This window comes from Boleophthalmus pectinirostris, unplaced genomic scaffold, assembly GCF_026225935.1.
Source record: "Boleophthalmus pectinirostris isolate CB_2022bp ecotype Guang Dong unplaced genomic scaffold, ASM2622593v1 HiC_scaffold_14, whole genome shotgun sequence".
Taxonomy (NCBI): Eukaryota; Metazoa; Chordata; class Actinopteri; order Gobiiformes; family Gobiidae; genus Boleophthalmus; species Boleophthalmus pectinirostris.
The window spans coordinates 17716615-17738650 of record NW_026571047.1 but is presented as its reverse complement, the minus strand read 5'-3'; the positions used below and the strand labels follow the sequence as shown (position 1 = coordinate 17738650).

General features: G+C 36.3%; 1 protein-coding gene across 3 annotated transcripts; it reads left to right on the top strand.

Moving 5' to 3' along the window:
• On the top strand, nucleotides 1-21901 carry LOC110154236 (transmembrane protein 150A-like). Of its 3 annotated transcripts, none has more exons than XM_020918207.2 (8): nucleotides 1-270; nucleotides 1565-1650; nucleotides 5005-5052; nucleotides 6575-6661; nucleotides 9334-9401; nucleotides 13912-14039; nucleotides 19217-19394; nucleotides 21300-21901. In XM_020918207.2, the coding sequence occupies exons 2-8, from the start codon at nucleotides 1586-1588 to the stop codon at nucleotides 21359-21361; spliced, it is 636 nt and encodes a 211-aa protein (XP_020773866.1). In that variant the 5' UTR covers nucleotides 1-270; nucleotides 1565-1585; the 3' UTR covers nucleotides 21362-21901. The 3 variants fall into 3 exon arrangements, with proteins under 3 accessions (XP_020773866.1, XP_020773863.1, XP_020773864.1); XM_020918204.2 differs by having other exon boundaries at nucleotides 20088-21901; XM_020918205.2 differs by having other exon boundaries at nucleotides 1562-1650; nucleotides 20088-21901.
• Nucleotides 21902-22036: the final 135 nt, after the last annotated feature.

The following is a 22036-nucleotide window of genomic DNA, read 5'->3' as shown; positions in this document are numbered from 1 at the left end:
TCGTGTTTCTCGTGGCTGCTCCCGCGGCACAGACCACCACAACACAACCAAGACCGTGGAGGAAAACACTCAACAGCGGCTGGACGGGGGAACGGAACCCCGTGTACGCCGCTCCACGCGTTTTGAAGATGATGTAAAAGATTTTAGAGATATTTGGGGACTTCAAAACGGGATGTTATACTGCGAAAGTGAAGCAGGGACGCGCACAGACTGTTCGCAAGTTTGGGGGTCGAGTTGGAGATCCTGAAGATTTTTACCTACGACGCTCAGGTAACAACAGACGTATGCACTGCTCTGTCTGTAGGACATTCTGAAACATTTGTAAACCAAATATGATACAATATAGGGTACAGTATAGGTTGTAATTCATCAAAAAGTCGAACCATAATAATGAAACTTTGGAAATATTTTATTAGGCTCAATACCTGTGCATAGCATCTTCTAGAGCGCAGAAAACTGTCAAAACTATGTAACTAAGAGCCAATTTAACGTTATTTATCATTGTAATATGATGCTTTCTTTGAATTAACACATGTTGCAACCAAACGTGTCCTAATTAATATTGCACAAAACGGATTATCTTTACTTAAATGCAAATACTATATTACTTCAGTTTTACAGTCAGTTGCAAATGAATAGCCAAACTTATGGTGCGTTCACATTTTCACACATATCACATCAACAATGGGACTAAACTCTGACTAAATCCAGAACTAAACCTGGACTAGATCAGGACTAAACTAGGACCCAACAAAGTAGGGATGTAACAATAAGTGAAATATCGTGATATCATATTGTCAGAGTTCTCACAATAATATCTTGAACCATCACAATATATCGAATTAAAATTACTTTTCTTAAATTAAGAGTTACAAAGACAGAGGGAACAACAACAGACCATGATCCTTTGCTCCATTTCAGTGTAGACTACAAAAAGAAATAACAGTTCTAAGCGCTTTTAAGTTTTAGTTCTTTGGATTAAATCTTGTCAAGGCATTTTAAGAGGAAAAAGTAGCATATTAACAGTTTCGTTTGCCTCCACAAAATATCACAATAAATATTGTACCATGACATGTACTGTATATCATGAAAATATTGCTTAAATACCATACTGAGACATTTGGATATTGTTACATCCCTAATCGTGAGCTTTCCCGCGATATTGCAATAAATATTGTACTGTGAGGTTCATACCTTGACGATATAGTATCGTGAGACTTGGATATTGTTACACCCCTACAACAAAGTCAACTCTGGTCAAACCAGGACCAAGGAATGCAGTGCGTTCTTATACAGTATTTTAATGACAAAACCAAATGGGCATTCTTACTGACATTGCACGAGATTAACTGGACTAATTTGCAAGTTTAATAAAATATTTCACAAACAAACCACCATACAAAATGACACGTGCATCTGAACATCTCAAATCTGTTTATATATTGACTGTGCAGTTCCTTTTGTAACTGGTCTAACTATTTTAACTAATTACATTTATTAGCTACATTAATCAATATCTACAAAACCTGTCTCCTCCTTAATCCCTTTTGTTTGTGTTCAGCAGTGTCAAACACCTGTGAGCATCATGTCTTTGTGGATGATCCTTCCTCTCAGTCTTCCTGTCTTCATGATCACAGGAATTTGGGTCGTGTAAGTCTTACATTTTTTCTAAAACTTAATACATCTGTCGACTAACAAACTAACCTACATATACTGGGCTGTACCAACTCCTCAGCCCCATAATATTAAGCACTTTTCCTTATTTGGACAGAACAATGTGGAGGAGTATCTGTTTTAGATTCCTACTCTATGGTCTTGTTTCAATCTTCCCCTCTTCTCCTCTCTCATGTATTACTTTCTTTGACATCCACTTCCCATGACAATAGTGTGTGATCAGTGCTGTATACTGGCCTTTATGGTGGAAATGAGCCTTAAATTGTGTCAGTTGTTTAGTGAAGTGTCATTTAGCATCTGCTGCACTTGTTGCAGAAATCAGCGGGTGGTCAAACCTGCTCCACTTAAGTAATAGGATGCTCCCTGGATTGTCACTATTGGATGACTGTTTTTCCTCCAGGCTGTTCTAAAATACATTGTCTTGCGTTGTATATGTGTTCAAGAAGTTTAAATTTTAAAGGTGCATTGTGTAACTTTTCAGCTGGAGGGTCTGCTTTTCTTTTGCTTTTCTTCATGGAGATGCTATTGCTTTGTCTGGATTGTTTTATAGTATCGTTGGTTTAAAGCTTTCTATCTTCATGGAAACCAAACCAGACCAAGTAAGTTACAGGCTAGATCTGTGGAGAGGCAACCCACTCACAGTCAAAATCCCTGTTTTTCTAGGTATTTTTGAGCTATAAATCCACCTGTAAACGAATAAATGTAAGGTAGAGCCGTTTAATGTCATACTATGGAACATTCCAGGCAGAGCAATGACATATCCATAAAAACAATCAGGTGACCGACCCTCCACAAGAAAAGATAAAAAAAAGACTACTAGTACAGCTATATCTTCAGTATTGTCTATGATTGCAGTCACAACACTGTTATTATTACCACTCCTTCAACTTCCTTAAGCTTTGAGTCCTGAGACAGTATAATATAAGTAAGTAATCATTTTGAAATTATGAGGGAAATACTAGAGTAGACAACCAGAAAGGAAATTACTTGATCAGTTTATCTCATTCTCAGTAATATATTTTCGATATGAGTAGTAATACATTGTGAATTTTATCAAATAAAAAAAGTAATAATTCTAGTACAAGATTTCAAAACAAAAATATAAGTAATCTAGTCTAAATGAATGTGCATCTCTCCTCCCAGCGCTCTCTCTCCGTGGATTTCACACTGATGAAAAATTAGGATTGTGTCCGTTGCATTAACAATTTAAAACAAAACATTCTTCTTGTCTTTTGAATTGTGAAGTCCTCACAAGGTTGCCTATAAAAGGAATCTGAAACTCATGAATAAGTTTGTGTTTATGATACAGTCTACACTAATGTGGGCACAAGATTAACCGGAAACATATCTAAAAATGCTCTTTACACCTACACTAGACCTAGACTGGTCCATACATCTCTCTGTCTGGAGTTGCACCCTCTCCTCTGCCAAGTCCTTCACACAGCTGTAAAGGGAGAGCAGGAATTTTTCACACCAGGTTTCAAAAGGCTTTCCCTAAAGACAACGCTGTAATCCTCTGCCTGTCACAGCCCGTGTTTATCCTACAGGTTAATAATGCCTCTGTGTTACATCTATAGGTCTGCCTCTTGACCTACAAACCCACCACGCAAAAGTACCACGCTCTATGGAGCAATTTTTTTTACCGCCAAAGTAAATATTTGACATTTGAAATAGTCAGACTCCAACCCTGCGTCATATACGGCAAATGCCATGTTTGTAGAAAGTTGTGGAAATTTATGTAGAAGCGTTTGGACAAGGTAGAGGGTAAAGCATTGTGCTGCAGCTCGCTATTGTAATGGTTATAGGGTCATAGAGTAAATCCTTTTTTATGACCATCAAAACCTTCATTTTCCATAATGGTGAAAATTTACAAAACCATATATTGTGAAGTTAGTATCTTTGGTCAGGAGGAGTCTTAACAGTTCAAGATTTATAGAAAAAGAACATTTAAATTCTGTCAGCTGGACAAAAGGTTTTAGCATGAACACATTTCTCAGCTCAACCAAGTGTCTTCTTTCTGGTTCTAGTAAGATTATAAGGCAGTGTCCACCAGCAATCTGAAGAAGTCACTTGGATGAGTAGTGAAAAGTCTCTGTAAAACTCTAAAACTTTTAACCAGTTGATGGATTTTTTAAATGTATTTATTTTTTATGAATCGTACCTGGCCAATTGAGGAATTACACAGACACTTTATACTTTAAGATGTTATCTGAACAAAATAACTATAACCTGCTAACAGTAACAATTTATGTTTTTCAAAGGTATAAAAACACCAGCAATTAAATAAATTCTTAAATACAGGTTAAAAGATGAAAACATTTCCATAATTTGTCTTTATTCAACTTCATAACATTTATTCTGTATTTGGTGGTTCACGGTGTTCCTTAAACATTTACAACAGATGATATGAGTACAATCTCAGTCTTAACACTAATATTGACCACCAACTAAATATTTTAACTATCTTGTCAAATGTTATCTTGGCTTTGTCGATTACTGTTTACTCTTATCAGAAAACACAGCCTTATAAGGAGCTGATTGAACTCTGTGGCAAATCCATAGTAAAGTGAACAAAGGACAGTTTCAGATAATGTTCCTCTAATCTCACAATTTGCAGATGTGGTTACTGTTTAATTGGCATTTTAAGTTAATTCAAAATCAGGATTTTCTGATGTCAGAGCAGGTTAAAATACACCAGGACAGGTGTGTGTATGCATAACGGACAATATGAAAGTATTAAAGAGGTTTTGCTGGATGGAGCATCACGGTGTTTGTGAGTTAAAGGTGCATTATGTACAAATTTTCTGTTGAAGGGTCCACCTGCTTGTCCTTATACTGTATCTTGCATGTAGGCCTTATATTACTTGTGACCTTTTAGCCATGTTAGAATGTTGTTAACTCCTCAAAAACATACTGGGAGTTTTGTTTTGTTTCTGTCTGAGAGAAGAACTCAGCCTAAATATGCAGGGTTTGTGTGTTAAACATGTGTGAATGAAACAAAACACAACTCAAAGCATTTCTGTGCTGAGGAAACAACATTATAAAATAAATTAGAAAATAGTGTAATGGGACCCTTTTAAATTACAGGCATTTTTATTGCTTTTATTGAAATGCCTTCAAAAAGATACATTCTTACAGTGAATTGGCTTGCCTTTTCACAGATTTAACCTGTCACCTGCTCTTCTCTGTGGAGATATTTCAGGCAAAGCAATAGCATCTCTCTGTAGAAAAGCAGGTGGCAAACAGTGAAACAGAAAAGTTACATAGCATACTTAATATCACAGAATTGTTTGGCCAAATGTGAACTGAACTTGCATTTTTCTCTTACAGATATGCAATGGCCCTCTACAACCAGCATGTCTGTCCTGTCAATAACTGGTAAGTGAAATGAGATATTAAAACACATTCACAGACTACTAAATAGCAATACAACTTTAAATGCTTGTGTGGTCATTTATATCGGAAAGCTTTTAGATAAACATAAACATCATTGAGGTTGATGGTTGGCGGTGTGATTCCAGCTCCCACAGATGAATGCTGTTGTTGGGCAAGACGCTTAACCCAGCTCGCCCCCAGTGTCTGTGTACACTGGAGTGAGTGTGTGGGTTCCTTGATATAAAGAGCTTTGTGTGCTTTGAAAGTGGAAAAGCTCTATTTAAAAATTTGGCCATTTACCATAGAGCTATGTTCAAGCACTATATGATTTTAGGTTACAAGTCCAAAACCTTTCTTTAGTTGAGAATGTTCCACAAAATAAGAACTTGGCAAAGTCTATGAAAACAAACAGGTGACCCCCATGCACAAAAACAAAAACTGTATTTTGGCAATAAAAGTGACTGTAACTGAATGAAAGATTGACAAGTTTGAACCATATTATGGAACATTCACACATTTTCACGTGTGTCAATGTTTAGGTTATGATGTAGGTCCAGTGGAGTTCATTCATTCATAGGAAACTGTCTGTCATTGTTCCGTCTCCCTAACTTTCTACTTCCTGTCAAATACGGCACGCCAAATGAATTCTGGGAGTGGACATTAAGAAAATAAAGTGAAGCCAGAGTTAATGGGAGGAACTGTATGGATAAAATGTGCATTGGAAACCAGTAAATCATCTTTAAGGGGGAGTCATAATATTTGGGTAGAGGAACGGTTCTCATATCAAGTCACTTCTTTGGTATGTGAAATATGAAACCAATGCAATTTATCATATTTGAAGAACTAAAAGAATTATGATTATGATCATAAATTACATAACTACAAAAGGACAAACTCATGCATGCCCTCACTGAACTTGTGCATGGGCTATTGTTATTTTTAACTTTGGCAATCGTGGCAATGATCTGCTAAAGTGAGGTCCAGAATGCATTTATACATTTAAAATAAGCTAAAATTGACGTAAATGACCTGCTCCTGCTGACGTGACCACTGTAAGACTTTAAGACTTTGATGCAATCACACCAAGCACGTAGCAGCTTAATTAAATATAAACCTGGGTAAATTGTTCACGTAGATTTTATCTATGACAAACACCTAAAAGGTCCTCGATTACGCAAAATTGACTCTTGTGAGCTTTTTAGCCGCGTTAGAAATTTGTGACCTCCTCAAAAACATATCTGGAGTTTGTGTTTAGTTTCATTCACACATGTTTGAGTAATCCTTTATTATTAGTCTGTCTATATCTCCAAGCTCACAATGCTCTTTTCCACCTTGTGCTGTGATGTCATGTGCATGTGTGAATGAAACAAAACACAACTCCAGGTATGTATTTGATGAGGAAAAACACTATACTAGTAACATAGATCAGAAAATAGCATAATATTGGCTCAATACACTATGCTAATGTCATTATTAGAAAATTGTGATGAATCCATTCTGATTTGGTTGTTTATGATTTTTCCAGGCTTTATAATGAGTCGTGTGAGGAGGAGCTTCACCTACAGAGAGGCCCTGTCCTATGCTGTACATTGGAAAATATACCTCTCATAAGGTTGGTGTTGTACAGTGGTATTTTCAAGTCAAACAAAGTGATACTTCTGCACAGCATTTAACAAGGAATGGATGTTGTAACTATACTTACAGGAACAAATGAGAGATAAGATATTTGTTCGGATCCATCTTTATTCCCAAATAACCACAATTCTTTTTTCTAACAATTCAAGATTAAAAAGCAATAGTGTGAATTGCCAAATTAGTGGATCATTGCACTTAAAGTATTCATTGAGGAATTTAAAGGTAGTCTGATTCATCAGTTGGTTTCACTTCATGAAAACTTCTGACCTCGCAGCATTAGTATTCGTTCGCTCAGTGGTAGGCGGGTACTTTTTTTATTAACCAAATTGCTGCTATTTGGTCATGACATATGTAATGTGCCACTAACGGAGCTAACTGGTATATTAAGCGTTTCCCAAATCCCTTAGGAAGAAGGGCAGTAACGTCTTTCCCCTTAATAAAATTCACCAAACATTCTCTTTGTTCTGGCTTTAAATCCTCGATCTCTGGAATCGTTGCACAGAATGTATGGCTTCATCTACATCCATCTTGACTGCTTTGGTTACTGTTTACTGTGCTGTAACAGTCTACAACTTCCGGGGTTTTTGCAAACCATCTAGTGTATTCTAATTCCTGACCTAGTCACTGGAGAGAAATGAAATTGAGCGGAGGCACTAGGTGGCGGCAGCCTGGCTAATTTAAAGGTACACTGCGCACCTTTTTTGGTTGAGGTTGCACTACTGCATTTATCACTTTGGGTTAGGGTTGCCAGGAATGTTCCACAGTATGGCATTAAACTTATCTATCAAATATTTATTACATTACCTGTTTTTATTACTTGAAAACCATGCATTTTTACTTTAGGTTGTCTTGCTACAGATCTGACCAACAACTTGGCCTGGTGGCATTACTTGTCTTCATGGAGATAGAAAAGTTGCATGCCAGACTGTGGAACATTCAGGCAAAGCAATATTATTCATCATGGAGACAAGCAGCTAGCAGACCCTCCATCAGAAAAGTTACACAATGTACCGTTAAACTACCATTTTTGTATGGTTTGTCTAAATATGGCATCTGTAGCTGCCCTGGTCCTCATATATTTTGGTGTATATAGGTCTGAATATAAAACATTCCCAGTTTTCCTTTGCGTTCTTTAAAACCACAATTATGAATATAACATTTGGCGTATAGGATTTCAACCATTCTTGAACATATAGTTTGTGCATATGAGCAGCAGTGCCGTTGCTCGCTGCCTGGCCTTTGTGGTTTCTATTTTTGTTTTTCCACAAACTACATTTTTTCTCTCAGAAACGCAGCAATCAAAGTGTCCATCACAGTTAATGAAAAACATCACCAAACAAAGGTATATGTTCTGTATAGTTGTGCAGCTGTTCTAGATGCTAACCTGTGGGATAGGCCTGCACTTGCCTGACTTGAGTTGAGAGTCGGGGGGATGGGACCTCTTCACCTCGACAGGAAGAAAGGCTTTTGTCTCATGTAGCGAATCCTTCACCGCTCACACCACCAGAGTGTAAACAAACCAGGGAATACTAAACAAGTGTGCACCAACATCACAAACAGTAAATTAATCATGATTCAAATGGTGTTTAAGAAGTGCTGAATTTGATCTTGGTTATTTTAACTTTCCATGAAATACTGGGACAAGATTAAAGATGCAGCGTGAAACTTTTATTTCTATCTTGCATTTGTTCAGTTACACGTTTTATTGCTCAAAGTACCATAAAAAACATTAATTCTCCCAATATGCAGTGTCACCTTTCCGTAGATCTGACCTGTAACTGGTGGCGTCACTTGTTTGTCTCCAGAAAGATACGTTGTCATACTGTTGAACTTCCCTTTTAAAGAAATAGCATCTTCATTGAAACAAGAAGGAAGCGGACCTTTCACTAGAAAAGTTTCTTAGTGCACGATCCAGGATTTAGGATTCAGAGGCTTGTTTAGGTTCAAGTGCATTTTAACAGATTAACGGTGCGTCCACATTTGTCTTGGTTGGGTCCTGTTTTGAGCCCAGTTTCGTCCTGAAGTAGATTTGTTGAAGTCCCGGTCTAATTTAGATTTAGTCCTAGTTTAGTCCCAGTTATGATGTGTGTGTTTGTGTGGTATCATCACTAGGCAACAGCTTTACTAGTAGTGGCCTATTCTTTTAGTCTAGTGTTTCTTTCCTGTTTTTAATATTGTACATTTGTGCTCTGAGTCTCCTTCCTTAGTTTATACCCTGAGATCAGAGTTTTGCTGAACACATCATGCTGTTTGTGAACTTGAGTAACTTTAAAACTGCAAATAAAACATAGCATTCTCTATCATTATTTCCACATCCTCCCAGTAACACTGTAATTTAACATTTTTATAGATGGATTCTGGTAAAGTCCTTTCTTAGAACATTTTATATGCCAGACAGTGATTGAGAACTTAAACAATTTATAGCTTCACCAACTTCCCCAAAATACTGTGTAGTAACAAGAATAGACATGTCAAACATAGTGGAGACTAAACTGCTGAGACAAAGAGGCTTAACTTATTTGAACTTAAATGTGTAAATATAGACGCTAAAAGGTAGTATTTTAGGTAAAATACTGTTACTGATTGAAATGCTTTGAGGAAACAACTGCATCTTTTTAAATTTTACGTAAATATTTGTTTTCATTGCAGTAAAAGTGGAACAATGCCACCGGAAAGCTGCTTCTTCAGCCTCATCTGCAGCACTGGCTCTTTTATGGGTAAGTCAATTAACTACTTTGTTTTATGTCAATATGAAGTGAAGTAAAAATTACAATATATAACACAATTATAGCAGGAAATCTTGTTATTATTCAAAGCAACCTTGCATTGTTGTTGTTATTAAAGGACCTATATTATGCAAAATTGACTCTTCTGAGCTTTAAGCCATGTTAGGATGTCGTTACCGCCTCAGAAACATACCTGGAGTTGTTTGTTGTTTTTTTTCATTCACACATATTTGAGTGTCCCTTTATTAAAAGTCTGTTGACATCACTAAAGCTCAAAATGCTCTGTGCTCTGTGTGATGTCATGAACTTGTAGTTTTCAAGATGAAAGCTACCTTTTACCTCCTGTTTAGAAGAGATTGACAATTCCAGGGCTGAAATTATCCAAATGATTCTAATGAAGGTGTATGGAGTTTAAAAACACAGCGGAGCATTTCCTCTATTAGCATATGACATCACAAGGTGAAACTGTGTTTTCAATTTGAGAGAACTCAGCCTAAATATGCAGGATTTGCGTGTTAAACATGTGTGAATGAAACAAAACACAACACCTGGTATGTTTGTGATGAGGAAACAACATTATAACATAGATCAGAAAATAGTGTAATATGGTCCAAATTCTTCATTTCCAAAAAACAAATTTTGCCCCCTTTTTCTCCAGCTTCTGTACTCTCAACCTTTCACACTAGTTTAGCTTTATAATGTAAGATTGCAAACAGACCCAGCACTGAAATGCCTTGAGATTAAATCCATATTGCTTTTTACCATTTGCCCCCAAATTTATCCTGTTCTTGGTTCAAAGCGACTCTGTGAACCCAAGTCTGATGTTATTTCAGCTGCAATAGCTCCTGCCAAGTCTGAACCTCCACCCACTGCCCCGGTCCCATTTACCCCCCTCCCTAAAGGGACATTTTATCTGCCTCTCTGACATGACATCCATGCTATAAAGATGTCTGACAAGGCAGTGCAATGTCCCACTGTATTTAGACATTCATCATCTATTCTGAGCCAGGACTGATTGATTTGTCTTTTTACTTAACTCTGTCAACAAGAAATCCAGATGAAACTCAGGTTCAGCAGCAGCGTGGAAAGTTCATGACTAGGTCCAATGTTCAGAGATTTTTAACCTTTTTTTTTTTTTTTTTAGAAGAAGAAGAAAAAGAATTTGTGATGGGAAGTTTGGTAATTAGATTAATGAGTGTGTTCATAAAGGCCAGGAATGGTAATTCATTAGAAACTTAGATTCTACTCCCTAACACAGTAACTTATATCATTGTGGATAGAAGTGCTTAACATTACAGATGGTACTTTTTAGTAGTATCTTAAGAATTTTGCATTGAGTCCAACCCAACTCTTTTTTTATAGCATATTTTATAAACAGTTCCTGTTTATAAAATATGCTATAAAGTACTGCAAATAGTACCAATACAACAGAAACACTTGTAATGAATAGGGATATAATGATATCCAAGTCTCATGATACAATATCGTCACAGTATGAACCTCACGGTACAATATTTATTGTGATATCGTGGGAAAGCTCATGATATGGTGGGGAGGCACTTTTAGAATAATATAAAGATATAATGAACATAATGCTTTCATAATCATAGTAACTTTCAACACAATGGGGTCTGTCCTAACACAGACCAGTCCTTGCATCACCTGACTCATAACTGTTAACTGTTGTGTTGCAATGTCCTTTTAATACCAGGAAACCTCTGTCCAGATGCTGTAACATATTTACTCTTTTCTAAGTCAGTCAATCAGGGTCATTATTGAGCAGACCTCTCTGACCCACACACACACCTGCTCCTCGTGGATAGCTTCAATGAAAATGGTGGAATCTGGGTCCATTTTACAGGGTCATTAACCTGTCTGGACTCATGGTCATTTCAGATACCTTTAATGTTACAATGCATATATTCTGTTTATATTGGTAGAATACTAAAATGTACTAACAAATATACATACTACAACTTCCACAACTTAAATTGTACACATACACATAACTAGGCTTTCCTGTGCAAAGTAAACAGCAGTGATTTGTGGACTTACTTCAGGGAATTCTTTGGAGGGGTCATAGGTCACTGGGGGCAAAATCTAATGTGCAAAAATACACTGGCTGAAATTCAAGCAGATTCGACAGGACTCTAGAGCCATGTAAGGTATTGGTTAGGGGTAGAATGTAGCCAGTCAAATAATGAATTTCAATTAAAGAAAAAAAAAAGAATAATTGTTTGAATAATCTCAGACTAACAAAACGATAAATACAAAAAAAATAAAAATACAAATCCATAACGCTAATTATTTTCTAACATACAAACATTCAACATATAAGGCCACTACAGCTTTTTTCAAAATATATTTTAACACCATGAATGTCCTTAATGAAATAGGAATAAGCTTTTGTAACGTAATCCACAATACAATAATTGTTACTATCAAATAATATAAATTAAGTTAAGTAGAAGTAAAAGATCAAATAAAATTGGTATAGAAATTATGAATTACAGATTTTCATGCATAAAGTCAGAGATACAAATCACTTCGGACCAGTGAATTGAATGCACAGTTTGTAGCTATTTCTATACAATTCATATACACTTAAAAACATCAAAAGTCTGCTATCTCTTAATCCTCAGAGAAACAATAGTGTTTTGAAGTTCTCGAAGGTGTGGTGTCAGCAAACATCTGAAGAATGGGAATTGTTGGACCAGAAAATGGATCTCTTACTGAGCAAAAACAAAACCTCTTAGTTTGGTTGTCGATTCTTATCAAAGTTATTAAAAGAGCCACCAGCGCGCTCACTGCAGTCCTGAGTAAGAACACAAAACATGCATGTGTGGGTTTTGATGAAGAGCAGATGTGACAGAGAGCTGCAGAGTCAACATAAGATCTGCAGAATCATCACTTTGAATAGCATTGATCTCCATACTCTTAACTGCCTGTGTGTAATCTACTTAAGATGCTTACTTAAAGGTTTAGTGTTTTAACCCATTGACTTTGACGACATCATTGGTTTACTTTATCTTTATACATGTCGACTCCTCAATATTTTAGATACAAATAATTATTCATAATGCATTTATTTATTTGGATTTTGGATCCAAATTTGTAATAACTCGCATTTTGTTAGTAATGTCTTGGTTAATATTTGGTCTTTTTAGAGTACTGTATTCATTACTGTTAAGATGTAAAGTAACTCAATACCTCAAGTGATTTACTTATGATTGATAGGAAAAAAAAAAAAGTTACTATCATAGACCCAAAACTTCATTCATTAGTATAATGCTACTTCAATTGTAGTCACTAACAGCAGAGTTCGGGACTTGCAATTCATGACTTGGACTAGAGTCAGACTTGAGTCACTATTTTTAGGACTTGAGACTTGGTTTGATAAAATAGACAAAGACTTGGGACCTGACTTGGACATGAGCCCTGTGACTTAAGAAGACTTGATGCTTAGACCAGTTGACAAATGAACTGTTGTAAGCATGCTTAATTCTTAACTCTTTCTGTTTTGACTGTAATAATTTGCACTTTTGTCAAGACATTTAAAAAGGAAAAATTTGCATTTCTACAACTCTTATATAAATACTCTTGTACCATGACTTTTAAGTACAATTTTAGTTGAATAAATTATATAAATAGCAAAAATCTAAGGCTAAGCTATATTTGGTACTTTGGTTTAAACACTTGAAATGACTTGAAGCTCAAAGTAAACGACTTGGACTTGACGTGGACTTATGGGCCAGTGACTCGACATTCGACTTGGACTTGCCTCTATTTGATTTGGGACTTGACTTGGACTTGAGACTTACTTGAGACTTGCAAAACAACAACTTGGTCCCACCTCTAATTACTAGTAACATCAAGCAGTACGGGACAGTTTTGAGCTCTCGTTTTGCTCCTGCATATTTGTGATTTCAAATGTTGATGATTTATTTTGATGACTATATACAGTATTTACCATCTGTGTCTTTAAATGGCCCATATTACACTATTATCTAATCTAACTAATCTATGTTATAATGTTTCCTCATCACAAATATCCCTGGACTTGTGTTTCATTCACATGTTTAATACTCAAACCCTGCTTATTTAGGCTGAATTCTTCGTGTGTCTGTGACTCCATACTCCTTCACTAGAACCATTTGGATGATTTCAGACCTTGTTTCTGTGTAGACTCTGCACACCTGACTGGGCGAGATGATGGATGATTTAATCTGTGGAATTTCCAATCTCTACTGAACAAACAAAAAGTAAAAGGTAGCTGTTAACTAAAAACTACAACTAAATGACATCACAAGTTGAAACAGGACATTTTGAGCTTTGGAGATGTAGACAGATTAATAATAAATGGTTACTCAAAACATGTGTGAATGAAACAAAACACAATTCCAGGTATGTTTTTGATGAGGTAACAACATTCTAAGATGACTTATAGATCACAATAGTCTAGTTTACATAATACAGGACCTCCTTTCCTCCTCTTTTGCAGTGTTGTTGATTGGATTGCTGCGTTACGCCCATGTCATCGAAAAGCACCAAAACTGCATCCTGAACACGGCGGGGCTCTCGACTGGTTGGATCTGTGCGGCTGGTCTCATCATGGTGGGAAACTTCCAGGTATAGTCTCTTAAAACAAAAAATGGGCACTCCTCTCCACTTCAAACGTGTCACTTTGTAAATCGTGTTGCATAATTTCTTACATAAATCCTGGTTTCAAAGACAGACACTGCTTTCTCTCTACACCAGTCTCCGGGTATTGTAAACTGTTTGAATATAAAATAGTTTTGATCTCCCTGTTCCTAAAAGGTTTCAGCCATCTTGTCACAGTACATCATGGTTTAAGTTTAAAAGTGATGTTAAAGCACCCATATTGCGCTATTTTATGATCTAATGTTTTTTCCTCATCACAAACATACAGTACCTGGAGTTATGTTGTTTTTTTTTCATTCACACATGTTTAACACATAACCGTTGCATATTTTTGAGTGAGTTCTTCTCTCGGATGGTAAACACTATGTTCTGTTGTTGTGATGTCATGTGTCAATACAGGTTTTGTTTTTGTTGTTGTTTTTAAACTCCAGAACTTTACTACAATCATTTGGATAATTTTAAAGCCTAGATTTGCCCATCTCTACTGAACAAAAGTCTTAAGTTAACTTGAAAACTGTCACTACATGACATTGCAAGGTGGACCAGAGCATTTTGAGCGTTGTAGATGTAGACAGACCAATAATAAAACGTTACTCAAAGTCTGTTTTTGATGAGGTAACAACATTATATCATGGCTAAAAGCTCACAAGAATCCATTTTGTGTACTATAGGACCTTTGAACAAGCACTTTATTGGACAGTCCATCCGTATTTGTGTACATTTACAAGGTCATACCCTCTTCTAAACGGGACCATGAAAGACACATGGAGACAGGCTTTTGAAATCAAATACAGAGGTTACTTTTGTTGAATTACCTATAGGAATGACAATATTCCACAGTATGTCATCAAACTGTATATTTCATTTTTGCATAAAATACTTGGAGATAGATAATTTAAATTCTAATGCCATATTGTGAAACTTTACAGCCAAAATAAAGATTGTTGTGCGCCTTTAAAAAAAAAAAAAGAAATATGTCAATGCAACCTCTCTCAGCCTTCTTATCATTTTGATCTCTCTGAACTTGATTCGTCAGCATCTTTCAGTGAGTATAAAGTTCAGTTTAAGGACATGGCCTATAATCTCCACTCACTGTTTGAGTATTAAAGCATGTACAGCATTTTTAGACAAATTTAAATACAATAATACAAATTACCATTTGATTGACAGGCTTACATGTGATTTTGTATTAACATACTACAGACTTACACTTAAAAACTATTGATAAACAAGTAAAATTATTATTTAAAGGTGCACTTTGTAACTTTTTGGTTGGGGGTCCATCGACCTGCTTGTTTCTGTGGATATGTCAGTGCTCTACCTGGAATGTTCCACAGTATGACATTCAATTACTCTACCTTACATTTATTCAATTACTGGTGGTTTTATAGCTCAAAAATACCTAGAAAACCAGGCATTCTGACTGTGAGTGGGATTGCCTTTCCACAGATGGGTCTAGGTTTGGTCTCCATGAAGTTAAAAATGCCTGTTACCATCAAGACATAGGAATAATGTCTCCATGGAGAAAAGCATTTGGCGGACTCTCCACCAGAAAAGTTACACAATGCACCTTTAAATATCATACTGTCTAACTTGAATCAATATATACTTGTATAAGTTATATGCTACAAGATATGCACTTTATGGCACTGTTCTACTAGTGTAACTAATACAATTTACAAATAATTTACTCATAACACTTGACATGAATTTCATTGTGCCCATTATTAATTATCTTTGATCTCAGCCTCTATCACTGCAGTATTGTTGATGTTTGTACTTGTAAGAACACGTTTCCATTAGACCCTTAAACTGTTTGAAATGCTCTGGTCTGCTGCAGTGCTGAAGAGTTTAAACATGTGCAGACTATGGGCTTTGTCGTTTACAGTGAGTCTTGTGTATTTAGCCTCAGAAATTTACAGTGTCATTCTCGTCTGTGCAGAGTCTGTCTTTTGTACAGTTTGCTCATGCACGTGAGAGGGAGCATGCACGTGAGAAAAGAATGCACTGTAAAAAAAACAACACCACATGTGGACTAATGGTTTGAAATGAGTGGTTTTGACAAATTCTTGTTCAGACTGGAAACTTTCAATGTATTTTAATTGTAATTTCAGGACTGAATATCTACCAGTAGAGTGAGAAATTTTAGTTATTGTAAAACAGTGCACACCATAAGCAAGTCCAAAATCTTGACCAGTCAGCTAAACAACTGAGAAAGGTGCTTATCTTTTCTGGTGGAGGGTCACGATGCTTAACGCTTTCCACAGTATGGCATTAAACTTATCTATCTCCATGGAAACAAGCAAGCCACCAGGTCAAACTACAGGTCAGATCTGTAGTGAGGCAGATCTGTAGTGAGACTTTATGCAATACTGTAAAATCAACACCCTCATGGTACCATAACCCCCACTGGAAAAAGTTGCATTTCAAACACGATTTCGACACTAAGGAATGGACTCGATGCTCAATACCAATACCACATGATAATAAAAAAAAAAAATCTGTGAGCTTTAAGACGTGTTACAATGCTGTTACCTCCTCAAAAACATACCCAGAGTTGTGTTTTGTTGCAAGATGTGTTGCAAGTGTTTTCCGTGTGAGAGGAGAATTCAGCCTAAATATGCAGGGTTTGTTTGTTAAATGTGTGTAAATGAAACAAAATACAACTCCAAAATAGCGGAATATGGGCTTTTAAATCATTGTACTTTCTTTTACATTACTAGTTTTACCATCCATTTAGAATCTGATTTTTGATACTTTCCTATATTATGCTTTTAAAGACCGTCAATCCTGAAATCAGTATACATATTCTGAATGGAAGCAGTTTTTTTGCAGTGGTAAGTACAGTATTTCTGCACACATGTGAGTAAGCGTGCTTGTTTGACTTTGCGTGTCTGAGGTCAAAGTTGCTGGGGGCCCAGCTCAAAGCCTTCGTCTCTTGTTCCTTTTGGCCTGTCTGTGCACATCTGGGGCCCTTCACATTTCGAGGGGCACACAACTGTTTCATTTTCTGGTCCTTTGTACGTTTTTTGGACTCATGGTTAAGGGCCGATCCTTCTCTGGTTTCTCATTGGCTGATGTAAAGTCCCGCCCACACCGCATTAAATCTTACATAATGAGCCTCAGTGTTTCCCCTTTGAGTAAACATGGCAAATGTCCTGGAGAGGGTGCAGTTCTGTATAAACTTAAACCAAACCTGAATAGCAGACCACATAGGCAGAGACCAAAGTTTACATCCCAAACATAAAGTGTTGATTTTGACTCTGGAATACAAGATGTGGCTGAAGTAATGCAAAACTACTGAACTAAAAATTTCCACAAATGCCCTCAAATGTTTTTGGATTAGAAAGTATAAATATGTCTTTATTTCAGTAGTTATTTTATTGTGGATACCAGTTTTGTGTTAGTGGCCTATAAATGATCACACCATGTCTATGCTGGTAGTTGGGAGTAAAAAAAAAAAAAACACAATTCAGTTACTGCTTAGTTAGTATTTAGTTCGAATTAGTTACTTATTTTTTGATTTGTTTATACTGTATGGTGATATGGTCATGTATCCATCTACTTTCCATGGATTAGAAGTGGAAATGAGCATTTTCTGCATTTTCTTCCTGATGCAATGTATCTTAAATTTTTTAAGTGTTTTTGTACACTCTCACTGAATAGATGCACACATACCATACAAAGCATAAAATCTCCTTGGGTTGTAAGTGGAGGATCCCCTCACTACAAAACTGTTACATAGTGCATCTTTAAAGCAAACCTATTATGCAATATTGACTTTTCAAAGCTTTTACCCATGTTTATAGTTGTTTCCTCTCACCGTTTACTCACCGGAAGTTGTATTTGGAGTGATTTGTGCATGTTTGAGTGAACTTTAATCCCTTATTGTCAAGACACTATATTTTGTTTTCTTAATCAGATAGGATTTGGCAGTATCACGTCGTCATTTTGATACAAATGAAAAAAAAATCTGTTTCTCACTAATGTGCAGCTGTCCATAGGAGATGTTGAATGTTTACGGCAAGATCAACTATCATTGATCACCCCATTTTTCAAACATGGAAGTCAGCTTTTTTATTTTTATTTTAGATTAATACTGTGATTTAAAATGTGCAAATTATAACACAATGATCCATGGTTGTCATATATTATAACTACAGTATATATACAGCAGACACAAACACAATAGCTCTTCTTTAATGAGAGTATGCTCTATTTTCCCATTGATGTAGTAGAAAACTGGCTGTTACTCTGATCCTGTTCCGAGCTCCACGCCTTAAATAATTGACACTTTCTTTGCTGTGGGCCTTAAAGGAGCTCTGACAGAGGATGTCTATTAAATCAGGACGCACACTTGTCTTTTGTCTCCCCTGTTATTTGCAAACAGCTGCGATGATTTCTCTCACTCTCCCTCTGTACGCCATGACTCAGCTCCTCCACCAGCCTCGGAAATGAATGACAAACTGTTGAGATAAAAAAGTGTTGCTTGATTTTTCTGAGAATTGACAGATTATGTTAGGACAGCACAGGATTAGACAGGGTGTGGATTATGTAATGTCCACTTTGACTTTGTTACAGGGATACTTGAAAATGGATATGATTAGTCTTTAGGAGCTCATTGGACCAAGCTGAAACTAAAGTTCTCATTTGACGACGTGCTGTTGTCCATAACAAAATGATGAGAAATTATATTTAAATGTGCAAAATAGGAACATATTTAATTCACTTAGGTTCAACATTGTTTTTGTTTTGTGTTTTTCAAAATGTGCTAATTTGCTAATGAGGTTCTTCTTAAAATGTTTTTGTAGTAGTGAAATACAAAAACATATGTTTTTTTTACTAAACTGATGGAAACTTGGATCAACTTTCAAGTACAAGCTATTTCTTAGTAATCAACTCATTTTGTTTTTCTCTTAATTGAGGAGTATCTGAATTACATTTTTTTCTTGGCTACTTTAACATCTGCATTTATTATGAATACTTTAACTTACCATTTTTGACTTAAGAATTCTGGATAAAAATCTGTTAAACTTGAAGCAGTTTAATTTGTTCAGTCCTGCCAATCAAATATTACAAACAGGAACTGATATAACTTGGTTAACCACACTAACTTCTCTCCTTTCTGTGTCTCGCTTGTACAGGTGGACTATGCCAAAGTCTTGCACTACGTGGGGGCTGGGGTGGCGTTCCCCTGCAGTATGCTGTTCGTGTGTCTGCAGTCGGCTCTGACGTACAGACTGGCCAAAACGCAGGGAGAGTACAGGACGGGACATTTACGAGTCGCCATGACGCTCCTGGCACTGATCGCTCTTGTTCTCAGTATCCTTTTCACATCTACAAAATGCAAAGTTTACTCAGTGTAAACTTAAACTTGAAAGTCAACATTTGATAAGATATTATTGTCCTTTAAGGTCCTGTATTATGCAAAATTGACTCTTGTGAGCTTTTAGTCGTGTATAATGCTGTTAAACATATCTGGAGTTGTTTTTTGTTTCATTTGCACATGTTTGAGTAATCCTTTATTATTATTAGTTTGCCTACATCTCCAAAACTTAAAATGCACCTTTCCACCTTATGATGTCATGAAGAGGTAGATTTCAAGTTAACAGTTACCTTTTACCTGTAGTTCAGTAGAGATTTGCAAACCCAGGACTGAAATTATCCAAATGATTCTAGTGAAGGTGTATGGAGTTTAAAAACACAGTGGTGCGCTTCCTGTATTACCACATGACATCACACGTTGGATCAGAGTGTTTTCTGTTTGAGAGGACTAAATATCCTGAGTTTGTGTGTTAAACATCTCATCAAGGCTTAACATACAATACTATATATAGAAAAGTTCTTGAAAATACTTGAAAACCTAAATATTAATCTTAGGGGCTACCTGCTGTGACGTTTGAGAATCACTGTTTTAGGTTATGTCCCCCTCTAGTGGACATACAAAACTTTACACTCTTTACTATAATACATTCCTCTGTTGCTTTGCTGTTGTTCTTAATCAGTTTCGTTCAGGTGGGGTCTTCTTTTGCCAGGAAAGCTTCATACTTCAACACGCATCGGCCATATTTGAGTGGGTCTACTGTATGCTCATAATGCTGTTCTACGGGACTTTCGCTTTTGAGTTTTCAGACATTTCAGGGGACACGCTCATGGTCTTATCTAAAGGAGCCAAAGAGCAAAGCTATCCCATATCGGACCACAAGACAGAAGTGGGAGGAGCTAACCATCACTCGCCTGAGACCTTAGCCATGCTGTAAGAAAATGAATATGGCTATGTCTACACTTAAGGGCTATAAGGACAATGTGAAAGCCCAAGAAACAAGCTTGGAAAATATATTTTACCAAGTGCACTACAGCTCACAACACCAAAGCCATTAATGAACCATTTGTATGGCTGGTATTGCAGGCCAAAGTGGAGTTGCTATTCAAGATGGAGTACTACCAAACAAGAGTAATACTATAGGATTATGGCACCAGTTTGTGGTGTAAATTGTTGCAGCAAGAAAGCATTTGATTCTTGTGTAACGTTTCTCATGGAGTGTCTGTCAAATGCTTTTTTCTGTGGAGATGTTATTGGTTTGTCTGGAATGTTTCACAGTATGGCATTTAACGTTTCTATCTTCATGGAGACCAAACCTGACCAAGTTACAGGTCAGATCTGTGCAGAGGCAACCCCGCTCATAGTTAGAAGGCCTGTTTTGCTGGATATTCTGGAGCATTAAAACACATGTTTCATGTCATACTGTGGAACATTCCAGGCAGAGCAATGGCATATCCATAGAAACAAGCAAGTGAGAGACTGGAAAAGTTACATAGTGCAGTGTTTAAGCTGATGGCTGAATGTGATTCCGAGCATTTCTAAAACTTTAGTGGACCAGTATGGGGGGAGGCACATGAACCGCTATGGCTGGATCATGCGGTCAAATCCAGTAGACAGAAAAAGTTAAGAATCAGAAAAGATTTGCTGTGATTGTTGGTGGGAAAAAAATCTAATTTCAAAGGGTGCTACAAACAACATTCAGTTCTATGTGTTTTAAGTGTCTGGGTCTGTATTAAAGGCAGCTTGGTGTAACATCTTGATAACTGCAAATACTGAGCAGTTTGTCACAATCTTATGACTGCTTGACGGATGTTGACTTGCATGGTTGGTTTTTACTGTAATTATGTAATATTAAGTGTGTATAAAGCCAAAGCTGCCTGTTTATGTTACTGAACGTGCCTCAGATGTGGTCGTACGTGCCTGTGCATGCGTGGATGGTCAGTGGACAAACCCTGCATTGTTTTGATCTCAGGAAGTTTGTGAGTTCAAGTACTTTTACCTCAAATGTTACGGCCAAATATTTTCTACCAAAGGGACCACAAAAGTACTGTGGTTGTTGTATTTTAATCCCTATGATGTATTTCTGATACAGTTTTTTGGGGGGGATAGTAATATTAAGTATCTATAGTTTAGTTCTGCCTCTCTTTGGAGTAGTGCTCCTCCAACACACGCTGCCTTACTGTAAATACATTGAAGTATAGTTGTTATTGAGACAGTAGGTGACCAAAAAGGGCATTTATTTTAAATATGTCTGTGTTTAGAACCAAAATGCTATACAAATATTCAATTATTTTATGCCGTTTAAGATGTATTTTTATGTGTTTTGTTGACATGTAGGACATATGCCTTATGGGAACAAATTTAGTATAAAATGGGATATATTATGGTATATTTGATTATTTACAGAATATATTTCCACAAAGTGAAAATATTGTACGTAATAATACAAATATATATATATATATATATATATATATATATATATATATATATATATATATATATATATATATATATATATATACATGTACATCCAAACAGAATTGTAATACTTTCTTAATAAAACATTTATTGATCAAAAGTCATATTTACATAATGCCTCATGTGTTGTTTAGTAAACTACATTTCATTTAGGCTTCAC